Source organism: Anolis carolinensis, chromosome 4, assembly GCF_035594765.1.
Source record: "Anolis carolinensis isolate JA03-04 chromosome 4, rAnoCar3.1.pri, whole genome shotgun sequence".
Classification (NCBI taxonomy): domain Eukaryota; kingdom Metazoa; phylum Chordata; class Lepidosauria; order Squamata; family Dactyloidae; genus Anolis; species Anolis carolinensis.
The window spans coordinates 72,913,141-72,937,108 of record NC_085844.1 but is presented as its reverse complement, the minus strand read 5'-3'; the positions used below and the strand labels follow the sequence as shown (position 1 = coordinate 72,937,108).

At 38.3% G+C, this 23,968-nt stretch overlaps 1 protein-coding gene across 2 annotated transcripts in view; it reads right to left on the bottom strand.

Moving 5' to 3' along the window:
• The window catches only part of atp9b (ATPase phospholipid transporting 9B (putative)), a 157,353-nt gene that overhangs the window by 129,854 nt on the left and 3,531 nt on the right, over nt 1-23,968 (bottom strand). For both annotated transcript variants that reach the window (XM_003219733.4, XM_008108764.3), the window contains exon 2: nt 9,610-9,783. In XM_003219733.4, the coding sequence (XP_003219781.1) occupies nt 9,610-9,783 (174 nt within the window). The remainder of the gene's footprint in view (nt 1-9,609; nt 9,784-23,968) is intronic.

The following is a 23,968-nucleotide window of genomic DNA, read 5'->3' as shown; positions in this document are numbered from 1 at the left end:
TATACAACATTAAATATTGTCCTACCATAAGACAGAAGCTACACATTTGGGAAGAATACTTCTTAAACATCTGATGGACAATTTCAGCTGGTCCAGTGGCTAGAATAAAGCTAGGAGTAGTGCTACTTGTTCTTTTGTTTTACCATTTAGCTATCTTATCTTTTTCTTCTCTTTGTATATACAGTATATACATATTATCTATTCTAAGTGAAATAAGCAAGCCATTAATCTTAAAAATAACAAATGTTTTATATTAAATTTACATTTTTGGTATTTTAGAGAATTTATAGGTATAATGGCATTGCCTATGCAGAATGAAAAGGTTCCCGCTATATTTTAGAACTTGTTAAATCTTGTATAAGATCTTACCACTTTTCACATGAAATTGCTTCTGGCAGGTCAAATGCTAAGCTTTGAAAAAATGGTTTTAAAAGGCATTTTTTATTTTCTACCCTTGTCCTGCTTAACTGTAAAAAAGTTATTCAAAACAGGATTTTCATACAAAGAAGCTAATACAAAAGTTCTCTATTGGCTACAAGGATAAGCTATTCCTTATTAAATCCTAAACAGCAAAAACTGCTTCAGCCATGAAAACATACTGTAATTATTGTACTCAACAGGAAGCTTTGATATAGCAACACAGTAGTCACATCATTCTTGAAAGATCAGCAGTTTCCCATGCTTCTGCAAATGTGTTACAAATTAATTCAAAGTATACAGGCTCTTTCAGAGCTCAAATTAATGTGGGTATTTGATATCCCCTTCATTTCATATGGAAATGTAACTCAACAGCGCCTTTTTCTTATGTACAAAGTCTATCTATAATGAAGAATGAATTAAGTGGAAAACACTTTTCATGAGAAAGAACTCAATCAATACCAAGTAACTCCAGACTACTAGGTGAATTAAGATTTCAAAACTAAAAGAAAACATCTAAATTTAAATTGAGAGAAATGAACAAATAAAATTAAACATTAGCCTATTTACTATTTAATAAAAAAGATAATTTTAGAATGAGACATTAAAAACTAGCTGCTATTTTCAGAGGTATTCAGAGTTATGAATGCAGGTTATTTTAAAAGTATCCTTCTATAATCGTACTAATGATAATATCCTTCCAATGTTGCCAATATTGATTAAGATTTGCATATAAAACCTGGAATTAGATACTTAGCAAAATAACTACAGGGTATTCCAAAAGTCTACATACATAGGAAAAAGTAACATGCTCATATTATATTATCTTTCCTCATTCAACGTTAACTTGTGGGGCCACTTAAAAGCCACATTGTACAAGAAAAAGATAAAAAACATGGATTATTTAAAGGCACAAATTTGAAATGCAATTACTAGCATTACAACAGATCTCTTGGCTACATTTACGGTTTTCCCTATGTGTGGCAAGTTTTGGGACACCCTGTAGTGCAGTTCAAAATATTGAAAATATTATAATTGAGATTTTATTAATCTTCTTAACACTGTACAGACATATTCAAGATAAATTCCTTATGTTATGCAATAAAGAAAATATTTGAGTTAAAGAATATATTCAGCTATTTTTCATTTAGACTGATGCTCTGAAGTTGTTGATTAGTATCTTTTTCATAGCTTATCAAATATAGTGGTTTATATGTTGAATTATGACTCTGGAGACCAGGGTTCAAGTACCCCACTCCGCCATGGAAACCCAATGGGTGATTTTGGGCAAGTCACACTCTCCTAGCCTCAGAGGAAGTCAGAGGCAAACCCCCGCTAAACAAATATTCCCAAGAAAAACTAACGACTAGTTTACCTTAGAATCACAACAAGACAGAAACTATTTGAATGTATTTTATGATCCTGCTACATAAAAGTAAACTCATAATACTGCATTTTTCTAAACATTTCAATTTCCCCCAAAATCCCTGGGGAAAAAGTTTTTTCTAAGGCCTAAAAAGTTATCAAAATTGTACATCTGTATTGCTCAGCAATCCTGACATTCTGAAGAATAGCAAGAGATCCTTATTGTACAGATTTCACATCCCTTGTCCAGAATGTTTTAGACCAAACATTCTCTTCTGGATAAATGAAGCTAAATCTGAATATTTCAGATTTGTTTTGGTTTCAGAATACCTATACAGGCAGTCTCCAAGGTACAAACAAGATACAAAAAATTGGCTTGTTGTGGAAACAAGGATTGGTGACAAAGCTTCAGGGAGACACCTTTTCCTCATGTTAACTCTTCCAGGAGTGAATTTTCCTTCCTAGGGGTAGATTTGTCTAACTTCCTGTTGTCTCACCTTCATTCGTAACTATGAGTCGTTTGTTAGCTGGATGTTTATAACTCAGGGACTGCCTGTATTTGTGAATAAGTAAATAATGAGATAGCTTGGACATTTGACCCAAGTCTAAAAAGGAATTTCATTCCTGTTTCATATACACATAGTCCAAATGTGTTTTTAATAATTTTTAGCATGAAACAGTTTGTGGTAAACTGAACCATCAGAAAACAAAGAGGTTACTGTCTCAGCCATCCATTCAGATTTCAGGATAAGGGATGTTCAACCTGTGTTATCGTTGCCATTGACACAGTCAGTTGTTTCATTTAATATTTCTTTAGATTATTTTTCTTTCAAAATCTAAATAAATGTTAACAGATCGTATGCCAGTACTTAGATTAAACTTAGAAAACATGCAATTCTCACTCTCAGAAAACACTTTTAATGCATCTGGCTGTAATTAAGTATGGAAATTAGAGTCAGAAACACATTGATCAATAATAGTACAATTCTTTAGCATACTACTAACTACTGCAGCTTTTTATTGTGAAAAGTGCTTTACCTATAAACCTAAAATAAGGAGGCTCCTGACAGTGCAAGAGTAATTTACTCAAGAGACTCTGCCGAAGTCAAGCATGAGAGTTCAACACAAGAGCTTTATAAATGGCAGCAGAGTACTAGGAGATAATTCTAACTTGTATTCACTCTAGAGTCATCTGTTACATGTACTTTTTAACCTTTAAAGCTGAAATGTTAACCTATCATCAGTTAATGAATTTACGTTTCCCCTTTCACCAACATCAATCAACTCAAGATATTACCCACAGTTAGTGAATTAGTGTTAAGGCTCTCAGGAACATCAGTGAAAGGGTACTGCCATCTCTCTTTCCAGGTTAAAAAAAGTCATGAATGAGGGCTATAAATGGATTTTTTGCCCATTTTAATCCCAAAATTTAATGACCACCTTTAGGACTAACACATTCAAGACAAGGGGACTTTTCTAGAAGGCTGTTCTAAGTGGATTATAAATAATCACTTAGGATAAAGCAGGTACATGAAAACCTACTGAGAATGTGATAGATAAGCACCATTGAAGTAAGGAACTGAACAACCTGTCTTGAGTATTGTACTCAAGATTTGATATTTTTCCCAGTTTCATTTTAGTAACATTCATATATATACCCAAAAAAGTGCAGAGAGGAAGCATACCAATCCATAACACAATCCTAATCTCTTAACTATAGTAAGTGATTCAAGAGTTTGGGGCAGAGAAAAGTAGCTTAGACAGAAGGTTGTTTCACACATTACTTCAGCAAGAGATAAAGTAATAAAGTAGCATACACCCAATTCTACTCATTGATGTGCGTATTTTTATCACATATAAACATCATGGAGCTCCTATTTAGTCAGGAGTTGCACATGGAAAAGGCTCACTAGCATTTTAAGAGGGGGGCCTTCTCTGTGATCACACCTCCCCGCCCCCGCGTCTGGGACTCTCTCACAAAGAGATAAAAACAGCCCCCTCCTGACTTTCTTTTAAAAAACAATCTAAAACTTTCTTATGCTTTCAAGTGTACAGAGAGGAGAATATCATGCATAATCATCATGAAGCAGAAATGGCAGGTCACAGCTGGTTGTAATTTTTTAAAATTTTAAACTTTATCTTGTTTTGTTTAGATTCCTGTTTTGTCTCCCTAAGTCTTAGTTTTGAAATTGTACGTGATGTTTACTGTTTAATTTTTGATAATGTGCTATTATTTTTTATGTAGATGTAGATTTGTTTTTCGGATTTGGAGGATTGGTTATTTTTGTCTTTGCTCAGCTTCTTACGGCATTGAATGTTTACCAATATCTGTTGTAAAGATAGGGTGAGATAGAAATGAAATTCTTATCATCATCATCACCGAAAGACCTTCCCCCTCCGATAGGCCCCAATTGTCCCCTTCTCCAGATATTAGGTCAGATGAAAATTCTGGTAGCCCTCTGGAGAAGTGCAACAAGGTTCTTGTGATCCTGGAGAAGGCTAGGTGTGGTAGCCTCCTTGGCAGCCCCTCCGGGCTGAAGGTCCTGCTGCTCAATGCCAGATCCGTCAACGGTAAATCATCGGTTATCCAGGATTTAATCCTGGATGAGCAGGCGGATCTGGCTTGCATCACTGAGACCTGGTTGGATGAGCTGGGCGGAGTAAGTCTCACCCAGCTTTGTCCTCTGGGTTTCGGGGTGCATCAGCAGGCCAGGCCTGGAGGGCGGGGAGGTGGGCTTGCGGTGGTCTTTCGGCAGTCCATCGCCCTGGTCAGATGTGCCGTCCTGCAATCTGCCGGGTTTGAGTGTCTCCATTTGAAGGTGGGTATCCAGGACAGTTTGGGGATTCTGCTGGTGTACCGTCCACCCCGCGACACAGCAGTCTCCCTGTCTGCGCTAGCAGAGGTGGACTCTAGCATGGTATTGGGTTCCCAGCGCCTGATGGTGCTGCGTGATTTCAACATCCACGCTGAGGCCACCTTGACAGGTGAAGCGCAAGAATTCATGGCCGCCATGATGACCATGGGGTTGTCCCAAGTAATATCGGGTCCCACTCATCAAGCTGGACATACACTCGACCTGGTTTTTGTTGCGGGTGACGGTTTGGTTGGGGTGGAAGAGCAAACTATTCTTCCATTGTCATGGTCTGACCATCATCTGATCAGTTTAAGACTCACCGTGTCCTCAAACCTCCGCAGGGATGGTGGGCCCATTAAGATGGTCCGCCCCAGGAAGCTTATGGATCCTGATGGATTCCTGAGATCTCTCGGGGTTCTGTCTGCCATGGAGGCTGACGATCCTGTCGATGCCTTGGCTGATCACTATAACAGCAAGATGTCCAGGGCAATAGACACGATCACCCCCGAATGTCCCCTCTCGTTGCGTGGAGTCGCCCCAGCTCCCTGGTTTACTGGAGAGCTGGCGGAGATGAAACGCATGAGAAGGAGATTAGAGTGCCGCTGGCGGAAAACTCGCGATGCATCTGACCGAACACGGGCTAGAGCCGCTATTAGGGCCTACTCCGAGGCGTTGCGGGCAGCCAGGAAGGTTTTCTCGACTGCTCGCATCGCGTCTGCAACTAATTGATCTTCAGAGCTGTTTCGGGTTGTTGGGGAGCTCCTCCACCCTCCTCAGGTTGGGGGGGCACCTGACAACTCGGCAACTCGGTGTAGCGAGTTCGCTCACCATTTTGCAGACAAAGTCGCTCAGATTCGTTTCGACTTGGATGCCGGCTTTGGTGCAATGCCAGGAGAGGTAACCGAGGCATCTGTCTGTTCCAGCTTGTGGGATTCGTTTCAGCTTGTGCAGCCTGATGACGTGGACAAAATCCTTGGAGCGGTGAGGGCGACCACCTGTGCCCTTGATCCTTGCCCATCCTGGCTTTTAAAACAGGCCAGTGGTGGGTTAGTAGATTGGTTTTGAAAATAATTAACGCCTCCTTGGAGCAGGGCAAATTTCCATCTTGCTTAAAACAAGCTATAGTGAGGCCACTATTGAAGAAGGCCTCCTTGTATTTGACCAACTTAAGTAACTACAGACCAATCTTTAACCTTCCTTTTTTGGGCAAGGTCTTGGAGCAGTTGGTCGCTTCTCAGCTCCAGGGATTCTTGGAAGATGCTGGTTTTCTGGACCATTCACAGTCGGGTTTCAGACCTGGCTACAGTACCGAGACGGCTTTGGTCGCCTTAGTGGATGACCTCCGTAGAGAACTGGACAGGGGGTGTGTGACCCTGCTGGTTCTCTTGGACATCTCAGCGGCTTTCAATACCATCAACCATGGTATCCTTCTGGGACGGCTCTCTGGGATGGGCCTTGGGGGTACTGCTCTGCAGTGGCTTCAGTCCTCCCTGGAGGGTCGCTCTCAGTTGGTGAAGCTGGGGGACTCCTGCTCGGACCCCTGGCCATTGACCTGTAGGGTCCCGCAAGGTTCTATTTTGTCCCCCATGCTTTTTAACATCTACATGAAACCGTTGGGCGAGGTCATCTGGAGTTTTGGAGTTCGGTGCTATCTCTATGCGGATGACACCCAACTCTACTACTCTTTTCCACCTAAATCCAAGGAAGCCCCTCAGATACTGAACCAGTGTCTGGCCGCTGTGTTGTTCTGGATGAGGGCGAACAAGGTGAGACTTAATCCTGACAAGACAGAGGTCCTCCAGGTCAGTCGTATGTCTGATCGGGGCATAGGGTGGCAACCTGTGCTTGACAGGGTCGCACTCCTCCTGAAGGCGCAGGTCCGCAGCCTGGGGGTCCTCCTGGACTCGGCGCTGACACTTGAGGCCCAGGTGTCGGCGGTGGCTGGGAGGGCCTTTGCACAATTAAAACTTGTGCGCCAGCTGCGACCGTACCTCGAGAAGACTGATCTGACCAGGGTGGTCCATGCCTTAGTTACCTCTAGACTGGATTATTGCAACGCACTCTACGTGCGGCTGCCTTTGAAAACAGCCCGGAAACTGCAACTAGTACAATGTGCGGCAGCCAGATTTCTAACTGGAGCAAATTACAGGGCGCGTTTTACCCCCCTGTTCAAGGAGCTCAATTGGCTGCTGTTTATTTTCCGAGCCCAATTCAAGGTGCAGGTTATTACTTACAAAGCCCTAAACGGTTTGGGACCCACCTACCTTCGTGACCGTAATTCCCCCAATGAGCCTGGACGATCCCTTCGCTCGTCGGGGGAGGCCCTCCTCTCGCTCCCACCACCCTCGCGGGCGCAGTTGGTGGGGACGAGGGAGAGGGCCTTCTCCGTCGTGGCCCCCCGGCTTTGGAACTCGCTCCCCAGGGACATCAGGCAGGCCCCTACCCTTCTCTCATTCCGGAAGAGCCTGAAAACATGGCTCTTCCAGCAGGCCTTCGATAACTGATTTGGTAAGTCCGACCAGTTGTTTTTTCCAATTATAGTCCCGTGTTTACGCCTCTTCCAGTACCTTGAAGGTGACGACAAATTGGACAATCCACCCCCTCCTGATGACTTTGAGATAATTAGCACTTTGGCCCAGGTTTCTCCTGATTTTATCTAGATTTTACATTTTGTCCTTATATGTGAATTTTTACGACTGGTTTTCATTGTTTTAATCTGTTTTATGTGTTATTTTATTGTTGTTGACTGGGCTTGGCCCCATGTAAGCCGCCCCGAGTCCCTTCGAGGAGATGGGGTGGGGTATAAGAATAAAATTATTATTATTATTATTATTATATCATTATTATTATTATTATTATTATCATCGTTGTCGTCTAGCGAGATGCACTTCCTTCAGATTCCAAGGAACAGTCCCTAGGAGGTTGTGCTGGCTGAGAAAAAACAAAACACTACAAATCACTCCCCTTAGCAGTGAGATCAGGAAAATAAGGACATTTAAGTCTTCTAACCTATTCAAAGGGTGGAATACTGGGTCTCCAAGATATCACACTCCAAAATCCCCATTTCCCCATAAACAAGGGGAAACCATATGCTATTTCTGCATAAAAGTAACTCAGAAGAAGCAAAGAAAAACAAGATCAGCAACAGCATATACTTTGTTGCACTATCACCAAGTCTTTATTTTCCTGATGTCACAAGTACCACCTGCCAGCAGTAAAGAACTGGTAGGATCACAAACTTTTTTCTTTTCCACAACTGTGAAGTCTGGTGTGTTGTATTCCAAAACTTTGTCAGACTGGATTCGAAAGTCCCACAGTATTTTTGCGTGTTCATTTTCTACTACCTTTGCAGGTTTGTGATCCTACCAGTTCTTTACTGCTGGCAGGTGATACTTGTGACATAAATTCCAATGAATAATTTGGGCCACATAGTTGTGCCTCTGTTTGTAGTCCGTCTGTGTGATTTTCTTACAGCAGCTGAGGATATGATCAATAGTTTCGTCAGCTTCCTTGCACAGTCTGAATTTGGGTTATCAGCTGATTTTTCGATCTTGGCCTTAATTGCATTTGTTCTGATGGCTCGCTCCTGGGCTGCAAGAGTCAGGCCTTCTGTCTCCTTCTTCAGTGTTCCATTGGTGAGCTATAGCCAGATCTTATCAGCTTTTCCTTCAGTTTTGTCAAGGAACTGTCCGTGCAATGCTTTGTTGTGTCAGCTGTCAGCTCTAGTTTGTAGCGCAGTTTTCTTGTACTTATTTTTTTGTCTGCTGTGCTTTCAGGAGTTTCTGATTTTTGACTTCAATCAAAGCAGGTTCTTCACTTTTCTTTACATATTCTACCAGGGCACATTCTTCTTCTTTGACTGCTTGTTTTACTTGTAAGAGTCCTCTGCCACCAGATCTTCTAGGCAGATATAGCCGATCAACATCACTGCAAGGATGAAGTGAATGATAAATGGTCACGAGTTTTCTTGTTTTTCTGTTCAAATTGTCCAGTTCTACCTGCATCTAATTTATAATGCCAGGAGTATATCTTATGACAGATATGGCCCAGGTGTTTATGTCCTTGATGGTGTTGCCTCCATTGAGCTTGCTTTTGAGAATTTTTCTGACCCTTTGAGTGTATTCTTTGCTGACCAGTTTTTACATGTTCATGTTTGATGTTGTCCAGCTGTAGTATACCCAGATATTTATAGGCCTCTGGATAGTGGCACTTTATCGTTTGGCCATTAGGCATATTTATGCCCTCACTTTCAATGATTTTCCCCTTCTTCAATGCCACTGTCGAACATTTTTCCGATCAAACTCCATGCTGATATCAGCGCTAAAGATTCGGACAGTGTTGGTCAGAGACTCAATTTCAGTTTCAGTTTTCCCATAAGGCTTCAAGTCATCCATGCACATCAGATGTGAAAATAATAATAATAATAATAATAATTAAAGGATTCCTTTATTTCTTAACCACTTTCCCACAAACTGGGAATCGATTACTCAATATTGGCTCCAGATTTGACAATGGCATAGGCAATATATGTATGCGAGATCCTTCCTTTATCACTGGACTGCAACACATTTAGTTGGCTGTGGTGGCAGCTCAACCAGCACTGAAAGTATGGGTCTTAGTCAATTTTGGTCATTATTACAATGCCCCAAAACGGTGGTGGATAAAAAACTATGTGGTTCTAGCTATCAGCAGTATTTGGAGTTAGAAACTAAAGACAATTTCAGCAATGGTTACAGGTTACAAGGACTTTTGAGTTCTGATCAATCATGCTAAGTGCTGACATTGTCTCCACAGTTACTGGATAAAAGGAAGAGGCATTTCCACTCGGTTAAAAACATTGTTCTGCTATGGATTTCACAGGGCTGGGCCATTCCTGTTCGTTTTTGGTTTTCCGATAACTTGTTTTATGTAACAATATAACAATTTAGCTATCATGCAAAACAACAACAAAACAACAGAACTAGTAACAAACCTGGTACAAAGAAATTTCCAGCCACCACAGACAAACCATTCTAAACCTCTTCTTCTCTGAGAAATTCTGGCTCTTGGTAAAGTGTGGTAATCACTTTCGTCATTTTCAAAACCTTCCTCTGACATCATCAATGGCATTTCATCCAAATGAGAGGACTCATCTTCTACCTGGTACCTGTTAACATTAAACAAATAAGAGCATTAAGAATAAAATATTTCATTCAATAGCAACTTTGTGACTGCAAATTATTATGTTTACTCCTGTCCAGCATAAATTTCAAAGTCTTCATATATTACTTAAAGGGTTAAGAGTACCCCCCCCCCCCCATCTCCTACAGGGAGGACTGAAATAAAAACAGGATTCTTGAATAATCCATGAGAAAGTTCTACCCGTTTGCACAATTATACTGTTAGACATAATCCAAGTAGCTGACAATACTATTATTAGTTATAATGCAGAAATATTCATTTGGAGCATTCTAACATATATATTTTAAAACGTTGTATTTTGGGGTTTCCCAGGGTATGTTGGATATTTCCAACTAAAGAAAATTTTGTATATAATCCAGAACAACAACAACAAAAACAGCATATGTAACAACCTATCTAACTAATAAGGGGATTTCTAAAAAATGCAGATGTTTAATATGCCTTTTGTAGACATTTTTACAAATTTGATAAAACTATTAAGATGCAAATAAATCCTGAAAAAGCAAAATAATGATTGCCTAATGTTTGTATTTATACCGTGTATCCCCTAAAATAAGACCTCCCCAAAAAATAAGACCTAGTAGGGGTTTGGAGGAATTGCCAAATATAAGGCCTCCCCTGAAAGTAAGGCCTAGCAACTAAGAATCGGACCTTCCAGGCTGCAGCAGAGTTCCATTGGGAAGCATGGCTTCTGCGGCAGAAACAGCACTCATACGCACTGGAGTGCTTGCTTTCTGTGCCTCCGTGGCTGCCTTGCCTCCCGCTTGTCCCCCAGCCGCCAGTGCATATACGTGGCTCAAAGAACCTTCCCTCGCTGCCGCTGAGCTGCTGTTTCTTCCTTCTGAGACAGGGCTCCGTCCTGGCCACGCTCCCTTCGCCCCAGAGGCTTCTGATTGGCTCCTGGTGCCAGCGCGAGGGAGGGTGGGAGGGAAGGAGGAGGGCTTGAACACCCTTTCCACTCTGCTCCTTCTGCTTCTTAAAGGCAAAGGATGCATTGGGATTCTTCTCCCATTCTTATTCCTATGCCATGAAATGTATTATTTTATACTATTACTCTATTACCATATTATTATCATCATATTCTGTTATTATTACTATATCCCATTAATATCCTATTAATATATTTTATATTATTATTATATCATTATATTATTATTATATTATTATTATATTATATTTTATATTATTATTATATTATTCTGTTATTATTATTATATTCCATTTTATATTATCCTATTAATATATTTTATATCATTATATTATATTATTATTATATTATTAGCATATTCTGTTATTATTATATTCCATTTTATATTATTCTATTAATATATTGTATACCATTATATTCTATTCTATTATTCTATTCTATTATCATATTATTATTATATTATTATTGTATTCTGTTATTATTATATCCCATTATTATATTATCCTATTAATACCATATTATTATCATATTCTATTATTATTATTATTATATCCTATTATTATATTAGCCTATTAATATATTTATATCATTATATTATTATTCTATTATTATTATTATTATTATTATTATTATTATAGTATATTATTCATCATTCATGACTACATTGAAACTAGAATAGAGAGAAATCAGCGTGGAAACCTTGTGAAACCTAAACTGCAAGAGGTACCATAGATTGTTGTACATGTAAATAATGGTAGTAACAAGAAATTCTTGATAGGATTCACAGTTTGTCTGGTTATGCTGGTTTGTGATGACAACTATTTTACAGTATATAATAAATGTTCATTTTGTTGTTCAACAATAAATGTGAATTCTTCTTCATGGAAAAATAAGACATCCCCTGAAAATAAGACCTAGTGCATCTTTGGGAGCAAAAATTAATATAAGACCCTGTCTTGTTTTCAGGGAAACGGGGTATGTGTGGATTATCCACAGTTATATTGGGACAAATTAGTTCTGTACAAATTTGTAACACATTTAGCATTTATTCTGATGGTAAGCCTTCTTCAAATAGCTCTATCAAAACATAGAGGACTCATTGGAGGAATCTCATTCTATGGATATAAAGCAGGCATGGGCAAACTTCGGCCCTCCAGGTGTTTTGGACTGTCGGCTGTTGGGAATTGTGGGAGCTGAAGTCCAAAACACCTGGAGGGCCAAAGTTTGCCCATGCCTGGTATAAAGGCTTCTAATACAGTGATACCTTGACTTAAGATCTCTGGAGTGTAATCTCCAAATTGGACTCCTCCCAGAATGTTCAGGAGGTAAAACAGCAGTGAGATGTCAAAACATCACTTTAGGCCGAGTGAGGATTTATAAGTTAAAACATATTTATGTTAGGATATTCTTAAGTAGAGGTTCTACTGTACTTCAAGAAGCAATTTAGTTGCATGTTGTCTGAATCAGTTCTTCTATTATTGGAATACAATATCTGTACTTCCACAGATATTGTATTCCAATAATAGAAGAACTGATTCAGGCAACATGCAACTAAATATGGAAAACACAAGATTGGCCATCAGATTGGAAAAAATCAATTTATATCCCCATACCAAAAAAGGGAAACGCTAAAGAATGCTCAAACTTTCGTACAGTGGCACTTATTTCCCATGCCAGTAAGGTAATGCTCAAGATCCTGCAAGGCAGACTCCAGCAATACATGGAGCGAGAGTTGCCAGATGTCCAAGCTGGGTTCAGAAAAGGCAGAGGAACGAGAGACCAAATTGCCAATATCCTCTGGATAATGGAGGAAGCCAGGGAGTTTCAGAAAAACATCTACTTCTCTTTTATTGACTATTCTAAAGCCTTCGACTGTGTGAATCATAATAAACTATGGCATGTTCTTGGTGGTATGGGGATACCAAGTCACCTTGTCTGTCTCCTGAGAAATCTGTATAAAGACCAAGTAGCCACAGTAAGAACAGATCATGGAACAACAGACTGGTTCAAGATTGGGAAAGGAGTGCGGCAGGGCTGCATACTTTCACCCTCCCTATTCAACTTGTACACAGAACACATCATGCGACATGCGGGGCTTGAGGAATCCAAGGCCGGAGTTAAAATTGCTGGAAGAAACATTAATAACCTTAGGTATGCAGACGATACCACTCTGATGGCCGAAAGCGAGGAGGAGCTGAGGAGCCTTATCACCCAGGTGAAAGAAGAAAGTGCAAAAGCTGGGTTGCAGTTAAACATCAAGAAAACCAAGATCATGGCAACCACGCCTATTGATAGCTGGCAAATAGAAGGAGAAAACGTGGAGGCAGTGACAGACTTTATATTTCTAGGCGCGAAGATCACTGCAGATCCAGACTGTAGCCAGGAAATCAGAAGACGTTTACTTCTTGAGAGGAGAGCAATGGCCAACCTTGACAAAATACTGAAGAGCAGAGACATCACACTGGCAACTAAGGTCCGCATAGTCAAAGCAATGGTATTCCCCATAGTAACCTATGGATGTGAGAGCTGGACCATAAGGAAGGCTGAGCGAAGGAAGATAGACACTTTTGAACTCTAGTGCTGGAGGAAAATCCTCAGAGTGCCTTGGACTGCAAGAAGATTCAACCAGTCCATCCTCCAGGAAATAATGCCCGGCTGCTCACTGGAGGGAAGGATATTAGAGGCAAAGCTGAAGTATTTTGGCCACATCATGAGGAGACAGGAAAGCTTGGAAAAGATCACGATGCTGGGGAAAATGGAAGAAAAAAGAAAGAGAGGCCGACCAAGGGCAAGATGGATGGACGGTATCCTTGAAGTGATTGGGTTGACCTTGAAGTGATTGGGTTGACCTTGAAGTGATTGGGTTGACCTTGAAGGAACTGGGGGCCGTGACGGCCGACAGGGAACTCTGGCATGGACTGGTCCATGAGGTCACGAAGAGTCAGAGACGACTAAATGACTGAGCAGCAGCAGCATCTGTACTTCCACTCACATGCATGACTCTGTCAAAGACTACATTTCATATTCATAACATTCCAGTATTTTCTTTTTTTGTAATCATGTGTGGGGTTATGGCATGAAACTGTCACAAAAACATTACCTATTTTCTTGTCCCAAAATTAAATCTAGGTGTTAACCATTTAAACACACCATATACAGTACAATGATAACAAATAAGAATCACATTTAGCAATGTGACTTCAAAAACTAGCCTTTGAACTGGCAAGTAATTTATACCTCTTCAAACGGCAATTTTCCTATTGTGTTAAAATTTTATCCCAGTATTCAAAAACTTATGAATAATGGATTTTTCACAGGGGAAAATTTACAAAATTTCTTTGTAATCTACTGTTATGTACATTTAATTGTCAGTGAAACCATTTTCATAGGGGGCAAATCTCAATTTCTTTGTAATCTAGTGTTATGTACATGTTATTGTCAGTGAAGTTGTTTTTTCACACGTGACAAACTAATTAAGTGCCAAAAACTTTTTATAAAATAAAGAAGCTTTGAAAGTAGCCTGAATAGATGAGAAAGAATGCAAAATATAGCACTACTGATACTAAATAAGAAATTAGACAGGTAGTTGGATGAAATGGTTTTCTAAACATTAACCACATTAATATTAAACGACTTCTGAACAAAAACACAGAGAAAAGGGGAAAGAAATTATACTTCAAAATTAACTTCTGTATAAGATCTGCTGTGAAAATTATACTGTGTTCTATTCAAACTTTGACGGCTTTTAAAAGGAATGAATAACCAAGTGACTGCATTAAGTTTAAGCTGATTTGTATTGTCTGTTACTTAAATCATATCTACATTTTGAAAGTTCTTTTCACATTATCAAAACACAAATTCCATGAGCAACAGACTACTTCTGCATTCCACTACTGAAAGAGCTATTTTAAAACTGAAACGCTATTTTTTTCTAACAAGAAGTTCAGAGCAACAGGGAAAAATAGAATCACTGCATACCATTGCCTGAGCAATTACAAAACTCGATTTTTTCATTTATTTATACATTACAAGGAAGTCATCAAACTGATGTCCCACATCATCACTGAATTTCTGGAACTTCACTTTTATAAGTTCACTGTTTCCTTACTACAGTGGTAGCCTTTCCCAAGATATGTCTTTCTCTCTGAAGCTATGGAATAAAATACTGTGCGGACTGGCCTATGCAACTGCTAGGTGCATTAAAATTCCACGAGTTATCCTTTTCCAAAGAAACTTACTTTTTTTGCATAAAGCTATCATCTGGTCAATGTTTTCTTGCCTGAATTTCAGTACAGATTTTTAAAGGTACAGATTCAGGAGTGGCAAATAAATCCGTAAGCAATTGGAATACAGCTAATACGTTTCAACAGCAACAGAAGTGAAATTATGCAGATGCCATTTTATGGATTCAGTCTAGAAAAGTCCAGCAAATAAGGAGTGCTCCATTCTGGATGCCAGTATTCTTACTCCAACTCAGTTAAATCTCTGGCTAAGATTCCACCCTGAAAATATTCCTGATTTAATTAGCATATATAAGGCAGAAATCCTGACAGATTGCACCAAAATCTGTATCTTACAAACATCACACAGTGCCCGGGAGCGGCATTAGCCTGTATTACTAGCAACAGTAAAAACTCTTATAACCTCCCTGCAGTTTTTTCAAAGGCAATTATAAATGAAAAGGCAGTTATATTACTATCAAATGGTAATGTTTTTCAAAGCCAATATATTCTCACAGTTCACTTTTGTCAGAAGTGATGATGGAGTTTTGATAATACAGTGGAGTCTCACTTATCCAAGCCTCGCTTATCCAAGCCTCTGGATAATCCAAGCCATTTTTGTAGTCAATGTTTTCAATATATCGTGATATTTTAGTGCTAAATTCATAAATACAGTAATTACTACGTAGCATTACTGTGTATTGAACTACTTTTTCTGTCAAATTTGTTGCATGACATGATGTTTTGGTGCTTAATTTGTAAAATCATAACCTGATTTGATGTTTAATAGGCTTTTCCTTAACCCCTCCTTATTATCCAAGATATTCGCTTATCCAAGCTTCTGCCGGCCCGTTTAGCTTGGATAAGTGAGACTCTACTGTAGTTCTCTTCAGTTCTATGCATCCCCTAAAATACAGCAGAGTTCCAGCTATCCGACTTCCGGTTATCCAACATACCGTATTATCAGATGTGTCAGGCCAGGGAGCGTGGTTCAGCGTGCTTGCCGGAGGGACGAGATGTGGCTGGCGCAGACTTTCCCTCTCGGCAAGCACCCAGCACCTCTTCCCTTCGCCAAGTGCCGGTACTTTGGAGAAGCCCCAGTGTGTGTTGGTAAGCAGCAAGCACACACTAGAGCTTCTCTAAACCGGGCGCTTGGTGGGGGGAAGAGCCTCTTCCCTTCGCCAAGCTCCCGGCACTTTGGAGAGGCCCCGGTGCGTGTTGCTAAGCAGCAAGCACACACCAGAGCTTCTCTAAACTGGGCCTATTATCCGATAGTTCCAGTTGTCCGACATTCGGCCCGCCCGTTTATGCCGGATAACCGGAACTCTACTGTACCTCTGAAGGGCTAAAAAAAAAACCTCTGGGAAAAAAGTTGGTAACATTAAAGGCTGCAGTGTGAGAGAAAAAAAATCTTGATTTCACTTGCACTGCAAACCAAAATAAACCAATGAATCTTGACCACATTAATATATAGTATGTATATATATGAATATGCGTGTGTGTGGGTATATATATACATAAAGAAAGATTTAGATAATAATGTATTATAAGCAATGTGTTGTCAGTAACATGGCATGCTATATTTTTAAGAATCAGATTATGTTGTTTTCATGAATAAGTCATATTTTTTATATCTTTTCAAAAAAATTCAGCCCATGAATATATTATCAGATGGACCACATGTACAAGAAATAGTCATTCATACTACATTGATGGAACTCTACCAGCGACTATAAAGTAAGTATCACTGAAGGCTGTAAACAATGCTGAAGACCCTGTTTGCCATTTTTTTATTATTCTAAATTTTAGCAATAAACTTTGTAGCTACTATATTGTCATTAATATTAAAAACCAATGTCACTCCCCTTATTTGATCATGACTTACTTAACAGGAATGATATGCTGTAATCCTGTCTCTTAGGACCAGCCAAATGGATCGACTGAAATAGTAAACTGATATATCTTGTTTTATTGCTTTTCTGGATAGCATTGGGGAAAACAAGACACTATCTCTAGCCTGATCTTAAAATAAAGATACCATGAGAATTGACTGATATATTAATACAAAGACATTGACAAAGTTTAACAAAGCTATATGACACTAGAGAATGCATACTATTTTTGTCTAAGGTTTAAGTAAGTTGTTATCAGACAGAAGTACAAAAACATAAAGATGTTTTAGAGGTGCTGGGAGATAACAAAAAGGCCAGGCAGTAGATATGAGCATGAGTCACACATATAAGTCCTGAACTTGTATCAAAAAATCTTATTTGAGCATAGATTAGATAAACATGACTAAGACAGAACTCTGAAACAATCATTTTTAAAGCAAAAATTAGCTTTTCAAAGCTAAACTTTTCAAAGTTTTCTACTCAAGCTGGGATTTAGACAAACAGATATGCAAATATGAAAAAGAAATAAAAGCAAACCTTATTTTCTGAGTCCCACTTACCCATCCTTTTAAATAGTGACTGCACTGAAACTATTTGTTTATAGAAAAAGATTTGTGAGAACTGTGGGATTTATACTGAATGGGTAAAAAGACCTGGCATTGTAAATACAGTAGAGTCTCACTTATCCAAGCTAAACAGGCCGGCAGAAGCTTGGATAAGCGAATAACTTGGATGATAAGGAGAGATTAAGGAAAAGTCTATTAAACATCAAATTAGGTTATGATTTTACAAATTAAGCACCAAAACATCATGTTAGACAACAAATTTGACAGAAAAAGTAGTTCAATACGCAGTAATGTTATGTTGTAATTACTGTATTTACGAATTTAGCACCAAAATATCACGATATATTGAAAACATTGACTACAAAAATGGCTTGGATTATCCAGAGGCTTGGATAAGCGAGGCTTGGATTAGTGAGACTCTACTGTATTAGGTTAAAATTTCATAACTTTCAGTATTTTGGTAAAGTTCAGCAAAGTGTCCTATTGCAGCATTTTGTTTTTATTTGTTGTCAAGTCAACTTTGACTTATTAATGAAAGATCTGCATAAGATCCCTTCATCAACAATCCTAACAATAGAGAAAATTAATTAACTGGAACATCAAGTTATAAACATAAATATTTTGCAGCTATGTTTAAGATAATGAAATGAATGAAACAAACAAAATACCGTATTCTTACTTAAGTTTCCATTTATTTAGTTTATCTTTATATCTCATACAATGAAATAAGTCTGATAGGCATCTTCTATCAAAAGTTAATGAATATAAAAATAGGCCACATTACACAATCTAACACCAAATAAGCAATGGAAGATAAAAATCGATAACTAGAGGTTTAAAATGTACCAAAAATGTGGAAAATGTCCAGATTCGAAAAACAGCAAAGGAATCTATAAATCAAGCAATTTTAAAGCTGAAAACTCAGAAAAAAAGTCATCACCTGGTGCCATAACAACAACAACAACAACAATGGGTGCTGTGCCAAAAGATCTCAGCCGGCATTTGGAAACAATAGACATTGACAAAATTACGATCTGCCAACTGCAAAAGGCCACCTTACTGGGATCTGCGTGCATCATCTGAAAATACATCACACAGTCCTAAATGCTTGGGAAGTGTTCGACTTGTGATTTTGTGATACAAGATCCAGCATGTCTATCTTGTTTGCTGTGTCAGACTATGACGTTGTGTCAATAATAATAAAAACAGGCTACCACAATACCATCCCTGAAAACCCATTTTTATGGGGCATGAAATGTTTAGCATGGCCACAGAAGGCACCACAAAAGATTTAGTATTTAGCATTTAAAGATTTATGGTTTATATTATTTACATAATTTGAAGGTTATGCAAATAAGTGATTCTTCAAGTCGCCCATTCCCAAGTTATATGGACCTTTGATAGTTCATGTGGTCTTAAATAGGTCCGGAAACATAGTGCAAACAAGTGCTGGTAATAAAGCCTGATACATCATACCAAGCCAATAATGACATTACTGTTGTCTTTTGAACCTCTTATATTTCCAGGAGACATTCAAAGGAAGGCCACATATGTCATATCCAAGGGGTTTCTCTTTTACGGCTCTCCACAAATTCAAAAATCTGCAGATGGTCAAGCCTCACATTATTAAATAATACCCAAGTGAGTTTGTACGTTCCAGCATGTCTCCGTTCATACCACTGGGGTGTGATATTGGGTGTGATAATCACAGCTAGTGGAAATTACAGATTTAGATCCAGCGGACCAGAGAGCCTGTTGTATATCAATTTAAGATTATTTAAAGAGGCATATTCTCCCTTACAAACCTGTCTAGGTATTGAGATCTTACAGGGAAGCCCATCTTGAGAACTGCTTCAAGGCTCTGAAACTCCCTTCTCGAAGAAGCTGGACTGGCATCTTATTTGTTTTGATAGAATTTGAAAGACGGCCTGTTCAAGGGGAATGAGTCTTACACGATGTGCTGGATTATCTTTTTGCTGTTTTCCTTTTAATGGTTTGCATTTTAACAGGTTTTTATATTTTGACAGTTTACATTTTTAATGTTGGTATACAGTACTGTGAGATTTTAAATATGTTTGCTTTAAGTGTTGTGACACTCTTCTACAGTCCACCAAGTATTGATCCTTAGTTATATTATGAAAAATCTCTTATCTCAAAAAGTCAGCACTTACTTAAGAACAATGGCATAGTTTAGCAAATTTTCAGTCATGTCTTAGAGAATCTTTGAAGTTATCAGGTGAGAAAATCCTCCATGAAGATATGTAACAGTAGACAATCATCACTGAAATTAGCTTGCTCATTATTGCTATTTCTACGTAATTTTAATAAAGGTGGAGATATGTGCTCTGGAATAAGCACATTGTATGTGGAAAGATAAGATGCTCACAAAGCCACGCAAGCACTCCATCTCAATTAACTGTATGTTAACAGGAACCAGAAAGAACTACTTGAACAAAGTTTGAAAAATACCCAATTGTACGTGACTGCATCTTTTTCTTCAAACATAGAACTGACAACATTACTTAAGAAATAATGGAGCTATATCTATGAGGTTTATGGCAGCAGTTTCTAGACAACCACCAATTTTAATTCTAGACTGATTGATTATACAGTCATCTGGCATTCACAAATACCCCTTTCAATAAATTTTATCAACAGTTTACAAACCTTCTTATTAAATACACAATAATGAAATTCAGTCCTAAATACTATACATCTAGTCAGGTTTGCTTCTGAGTACACATTGATATGATACACTGTATGTATATACATTTATTTCAATACCACAGTTATACTACACAATAGATTTCTGAGAACCACTATTTACTCTTATCCTGAATGTACAGTGAAATCCATAAATTGTGGACATATCTTGAATCCTCATCTTATGACATTTTAGAAAGCCGAAAACTTCTTTAAATCACCAATACCAATCCAAGATAGCAGACAAATACATTTTCAAACATGGATTTATAAGGGCAATAGAAATTATGCTTCTAACCCTCTGCTCATTACCTACAGCTACAGATATACTTCAAACAAATCATATACATTATAAGTTAACGTGTCACAAGAGCTATCCAACAAACATTATCATCATCATACTGATAATCCTTATAGAAGAAAGTAAGGCAAACAGCTAAATCTGGGATGATTATGAACACACATTCACTGATACTTATTAAACTTGTCAGGAGTCTATGTAAACCAGATAGATTTATATTTGGTTTAGAGAGAGAGAGAGAGAGAGTAGTGTCTAGCACAAGCAAATACAAATCATTCCCCCTTTATCAAAGATCTAAGAGCTAGAGCTGTCCTGAAACATGCATTCCGTGAAGCAGATACAAACATCAGCAGAACAAAACTCTACCCAGAACTGTGATTCTGTATACCAGGACTTTAATAAAAATAAGTAATGGCACAATTCTACATGTCTACTCAGAAGGAAATTTCACAGGAGTAAATTATCATCATTCTTCTCAAAATGAATTAAGAACTGTTGAAGGCTCCCTTTTGGGATAAATATTTTAGATCTTATACAGGTACAATCCCATGCATTAAGGAAGAAGGGCACTGATTGTAATATATAGCAACAGCTTTCAAATACTTACCTCATAGTAATTTCTAATGAATTAGATAGTTGCCTATTTATTCTATAAAGGTAATGAAATTTAGTCTCTAAGTACCACAAGCTTTTCGCTGTTTCCATACTAAAACTAAGTACTAGTACTATTTCTTAATGTCCCAGGATTCTTTGCCTTCTGTATTTTCCATCTAATAGTCCCTTCTGACTTTCCAAAACCCTGAATATTTTACTTTACTTTGATATTCTTTTGAAAAAAAATACCTAGGAACCAGAATTTAAAAATCTCACCAGAGTTTTTGTCCTCTTGCACCACCGTACCCTGTTTCATTTTCTGCTTGCAGCAACTTTTTCTCTAGTAGAGGCTGTTTCCAAAGGTTTTAGGAGCAACAATGTCAAGCAAAGGCTTCCAGGGGAGGGCTATTCAGATACTCCTACTGAGTAAGCAAATTATCCTGTTGTCTTTTGGAAACAATGTAATAGCCTGAGGTCTGATGGATATTGTTTGTCTACATTCAACTGAATAAACATCAGTAAATCAGTGTAGGAACAATGACACTAGGGCTGTGGCCAGCAGATATGGTCCTGCACTTTTTCCTTATGTTTACTAAACATATGGATGGGAACACTTGAATGCAGTGAAGGACTGATAAGAATCTGAAAGAAAGGCTTCACCAATATACTGAACAATCTACTATGTCTTTAAAAGACTCCAGCAACATGTGTGGCAGCCTAAAAACCAATCAAAACAAGCAGAATATCAGAAGATGGTGATGGAGTTATTAAACAAAAGCTTTGACCCTCATTAATGCTACTTGTGTTTATCACCAGAAATAAAATTCATAAGAGAGAATCAGCATGCTTCTTCTTCTTCTTCATTCACACAGTCATCTCCGACTCTTTGTGTGCTCAGCATGCACTGCCCAGTAAAGGATTCCAGAATTCTGGTTTTATTGCATTTTGAATATACTGGAAGCTAGCTCAAAAACTTAGGTAAGTAAGCAAGTAAAAGTTTTATAAAAGTAAACCATTCTTATATGGATTTATAAAAAAATGGAAGAGTCACGAACACATACCTAAAATGCATTTCAAAATCTCATTAAGATTGAACAGAATATAGCTCTACCGCTGAACTCTTTCTGGATAAGAGTCAAGTGGCTCTACTGAACTCCAATCTCTGAAAATGCTGGACTATGGCAATGAGGAAACTTTGCTGCAAGCTGAGATCAGGACAGACATTGTTTCCTACAACAGCACTCAGATTCAGGAACACTGCAAGCATAATCTTGTCTTTTACATCTTCAATTGGGCATGAGTCAGAGCAGTGTCGAAATTCTGATTACAAAGACCTGCAAAAATGTTCTAATCTTCTTCTGTCTTAAACAAAATTGGGAAGACAATATATCACTTCATTTTTCAAAGAATCTTTCAAAGAATCTACAAATACCAGCTAGGACATCTAAGCTGGCAGAGATCACAGTTTTCCTGAATCTATGTTTATAACCATGAATACGGGTAGAAGATTAGTAAAGGAAACAAAAGGATTTGACCGTTTCCATGAAGTCTAATTTGGAAACATGGCCAATCTCCACTTCCCCTTCTGCACCACTTTTTAATTTGGAATCAGGCTAGTTTTAAATTAGTTTGGGGAGCATTTACAGAGAACTCATCTTCCACCCATTACATCTTTAACAAATGCCCCCATTCCATTCCTTGATACCTGTTTGAACGACAAGGCAAAAATCACTTTAAAAACGAATAAATATTATATTCTCAGTACTAATATTATAGCATCATTTCTATACTGGCTCCACATTAAAGGGTACTGCTGAAATTCATCTATATTTCAGGAAATAACAAGCTAATAAATAAGAATTTAAATTGTTTGAGTACAGTGTTCCCTCACTACTTCACGGTTCACATTTCGCGGATTCGCTGTTTTGTGTTTTTTCAATAAACTCTTAAAGACTATTATAAATCATAAAAATTACAATTTACAGCCTAAGGAAGGGAAGAAGGAGAAGCAAAAGGGAGAGAAAAGGAGCCCAAGCAGCAATGGGAGGAGAAGGAGGCGATTTATCAATACACGATTGGTTGATAAAGACTTAAAATAGTGTATAACTACTAAAATAATGTATAAATATTAAAATTAATATAGTGTCCCTACTTCACGGATTTTCACTTACTGCGGGTGGTCCTGGAACCTAACCCCAGCAATAAGTGAGGGAACACTGTACTCATCATTTTAGTAAATGTTTTATTTCATTGACATAGTTACTGTTATGTGTTTCCATATGATTTCCAACCTACAGCAACCCTACTATAAGTTTTCTTTGGCAATATTTTTCAGAGATTTGCCAATGCCTTCATCTAGCCAAGATCACTCAGTGGTTGAATGGGAATTTGAACAGTATATGACATATACAGATTTGACAAAGCCATTACATTCCAGAGATTGAATAAAAATCCATGTTTTAAATCACTGCCAGAATATGCATCTGTGCCAATCAGGCATCAAGGGAGAGCTATTGTCTCACCTCCAGTGTTCTCAATAAAGGAAGAGGCAGGTCATCCTTCAAGCATCAAGGCAGTGAGGGCTACACAAATGATGAGCCAGCACCCTGACCTTAATTTTAGACTCTTCTTTGTCCTTCCCTTCAGATCCTATGCTACAGATTATCATCAAAATGTTGGTCTCTACCAAAGTTCCTTTCAAAATGAAAATACAGTCAGCCTTCCATATCCAAGGTTCTCCATCCACAGATTCAACCGACCAAGGCTCAAAAATATTCATGGCTGGAGCTGTCCAAAATTCAGGCCTTAATTTCCCCACTATACTGATGTGTAAAAATACCCTGTTATAGCTCCCCATCATTTCAGAGATTATCAGGTTCTCTGTGGCATTCATTTGAATTACCTGCTATTTTGAACAAGACACACCACTTTTTACACCATTGTATA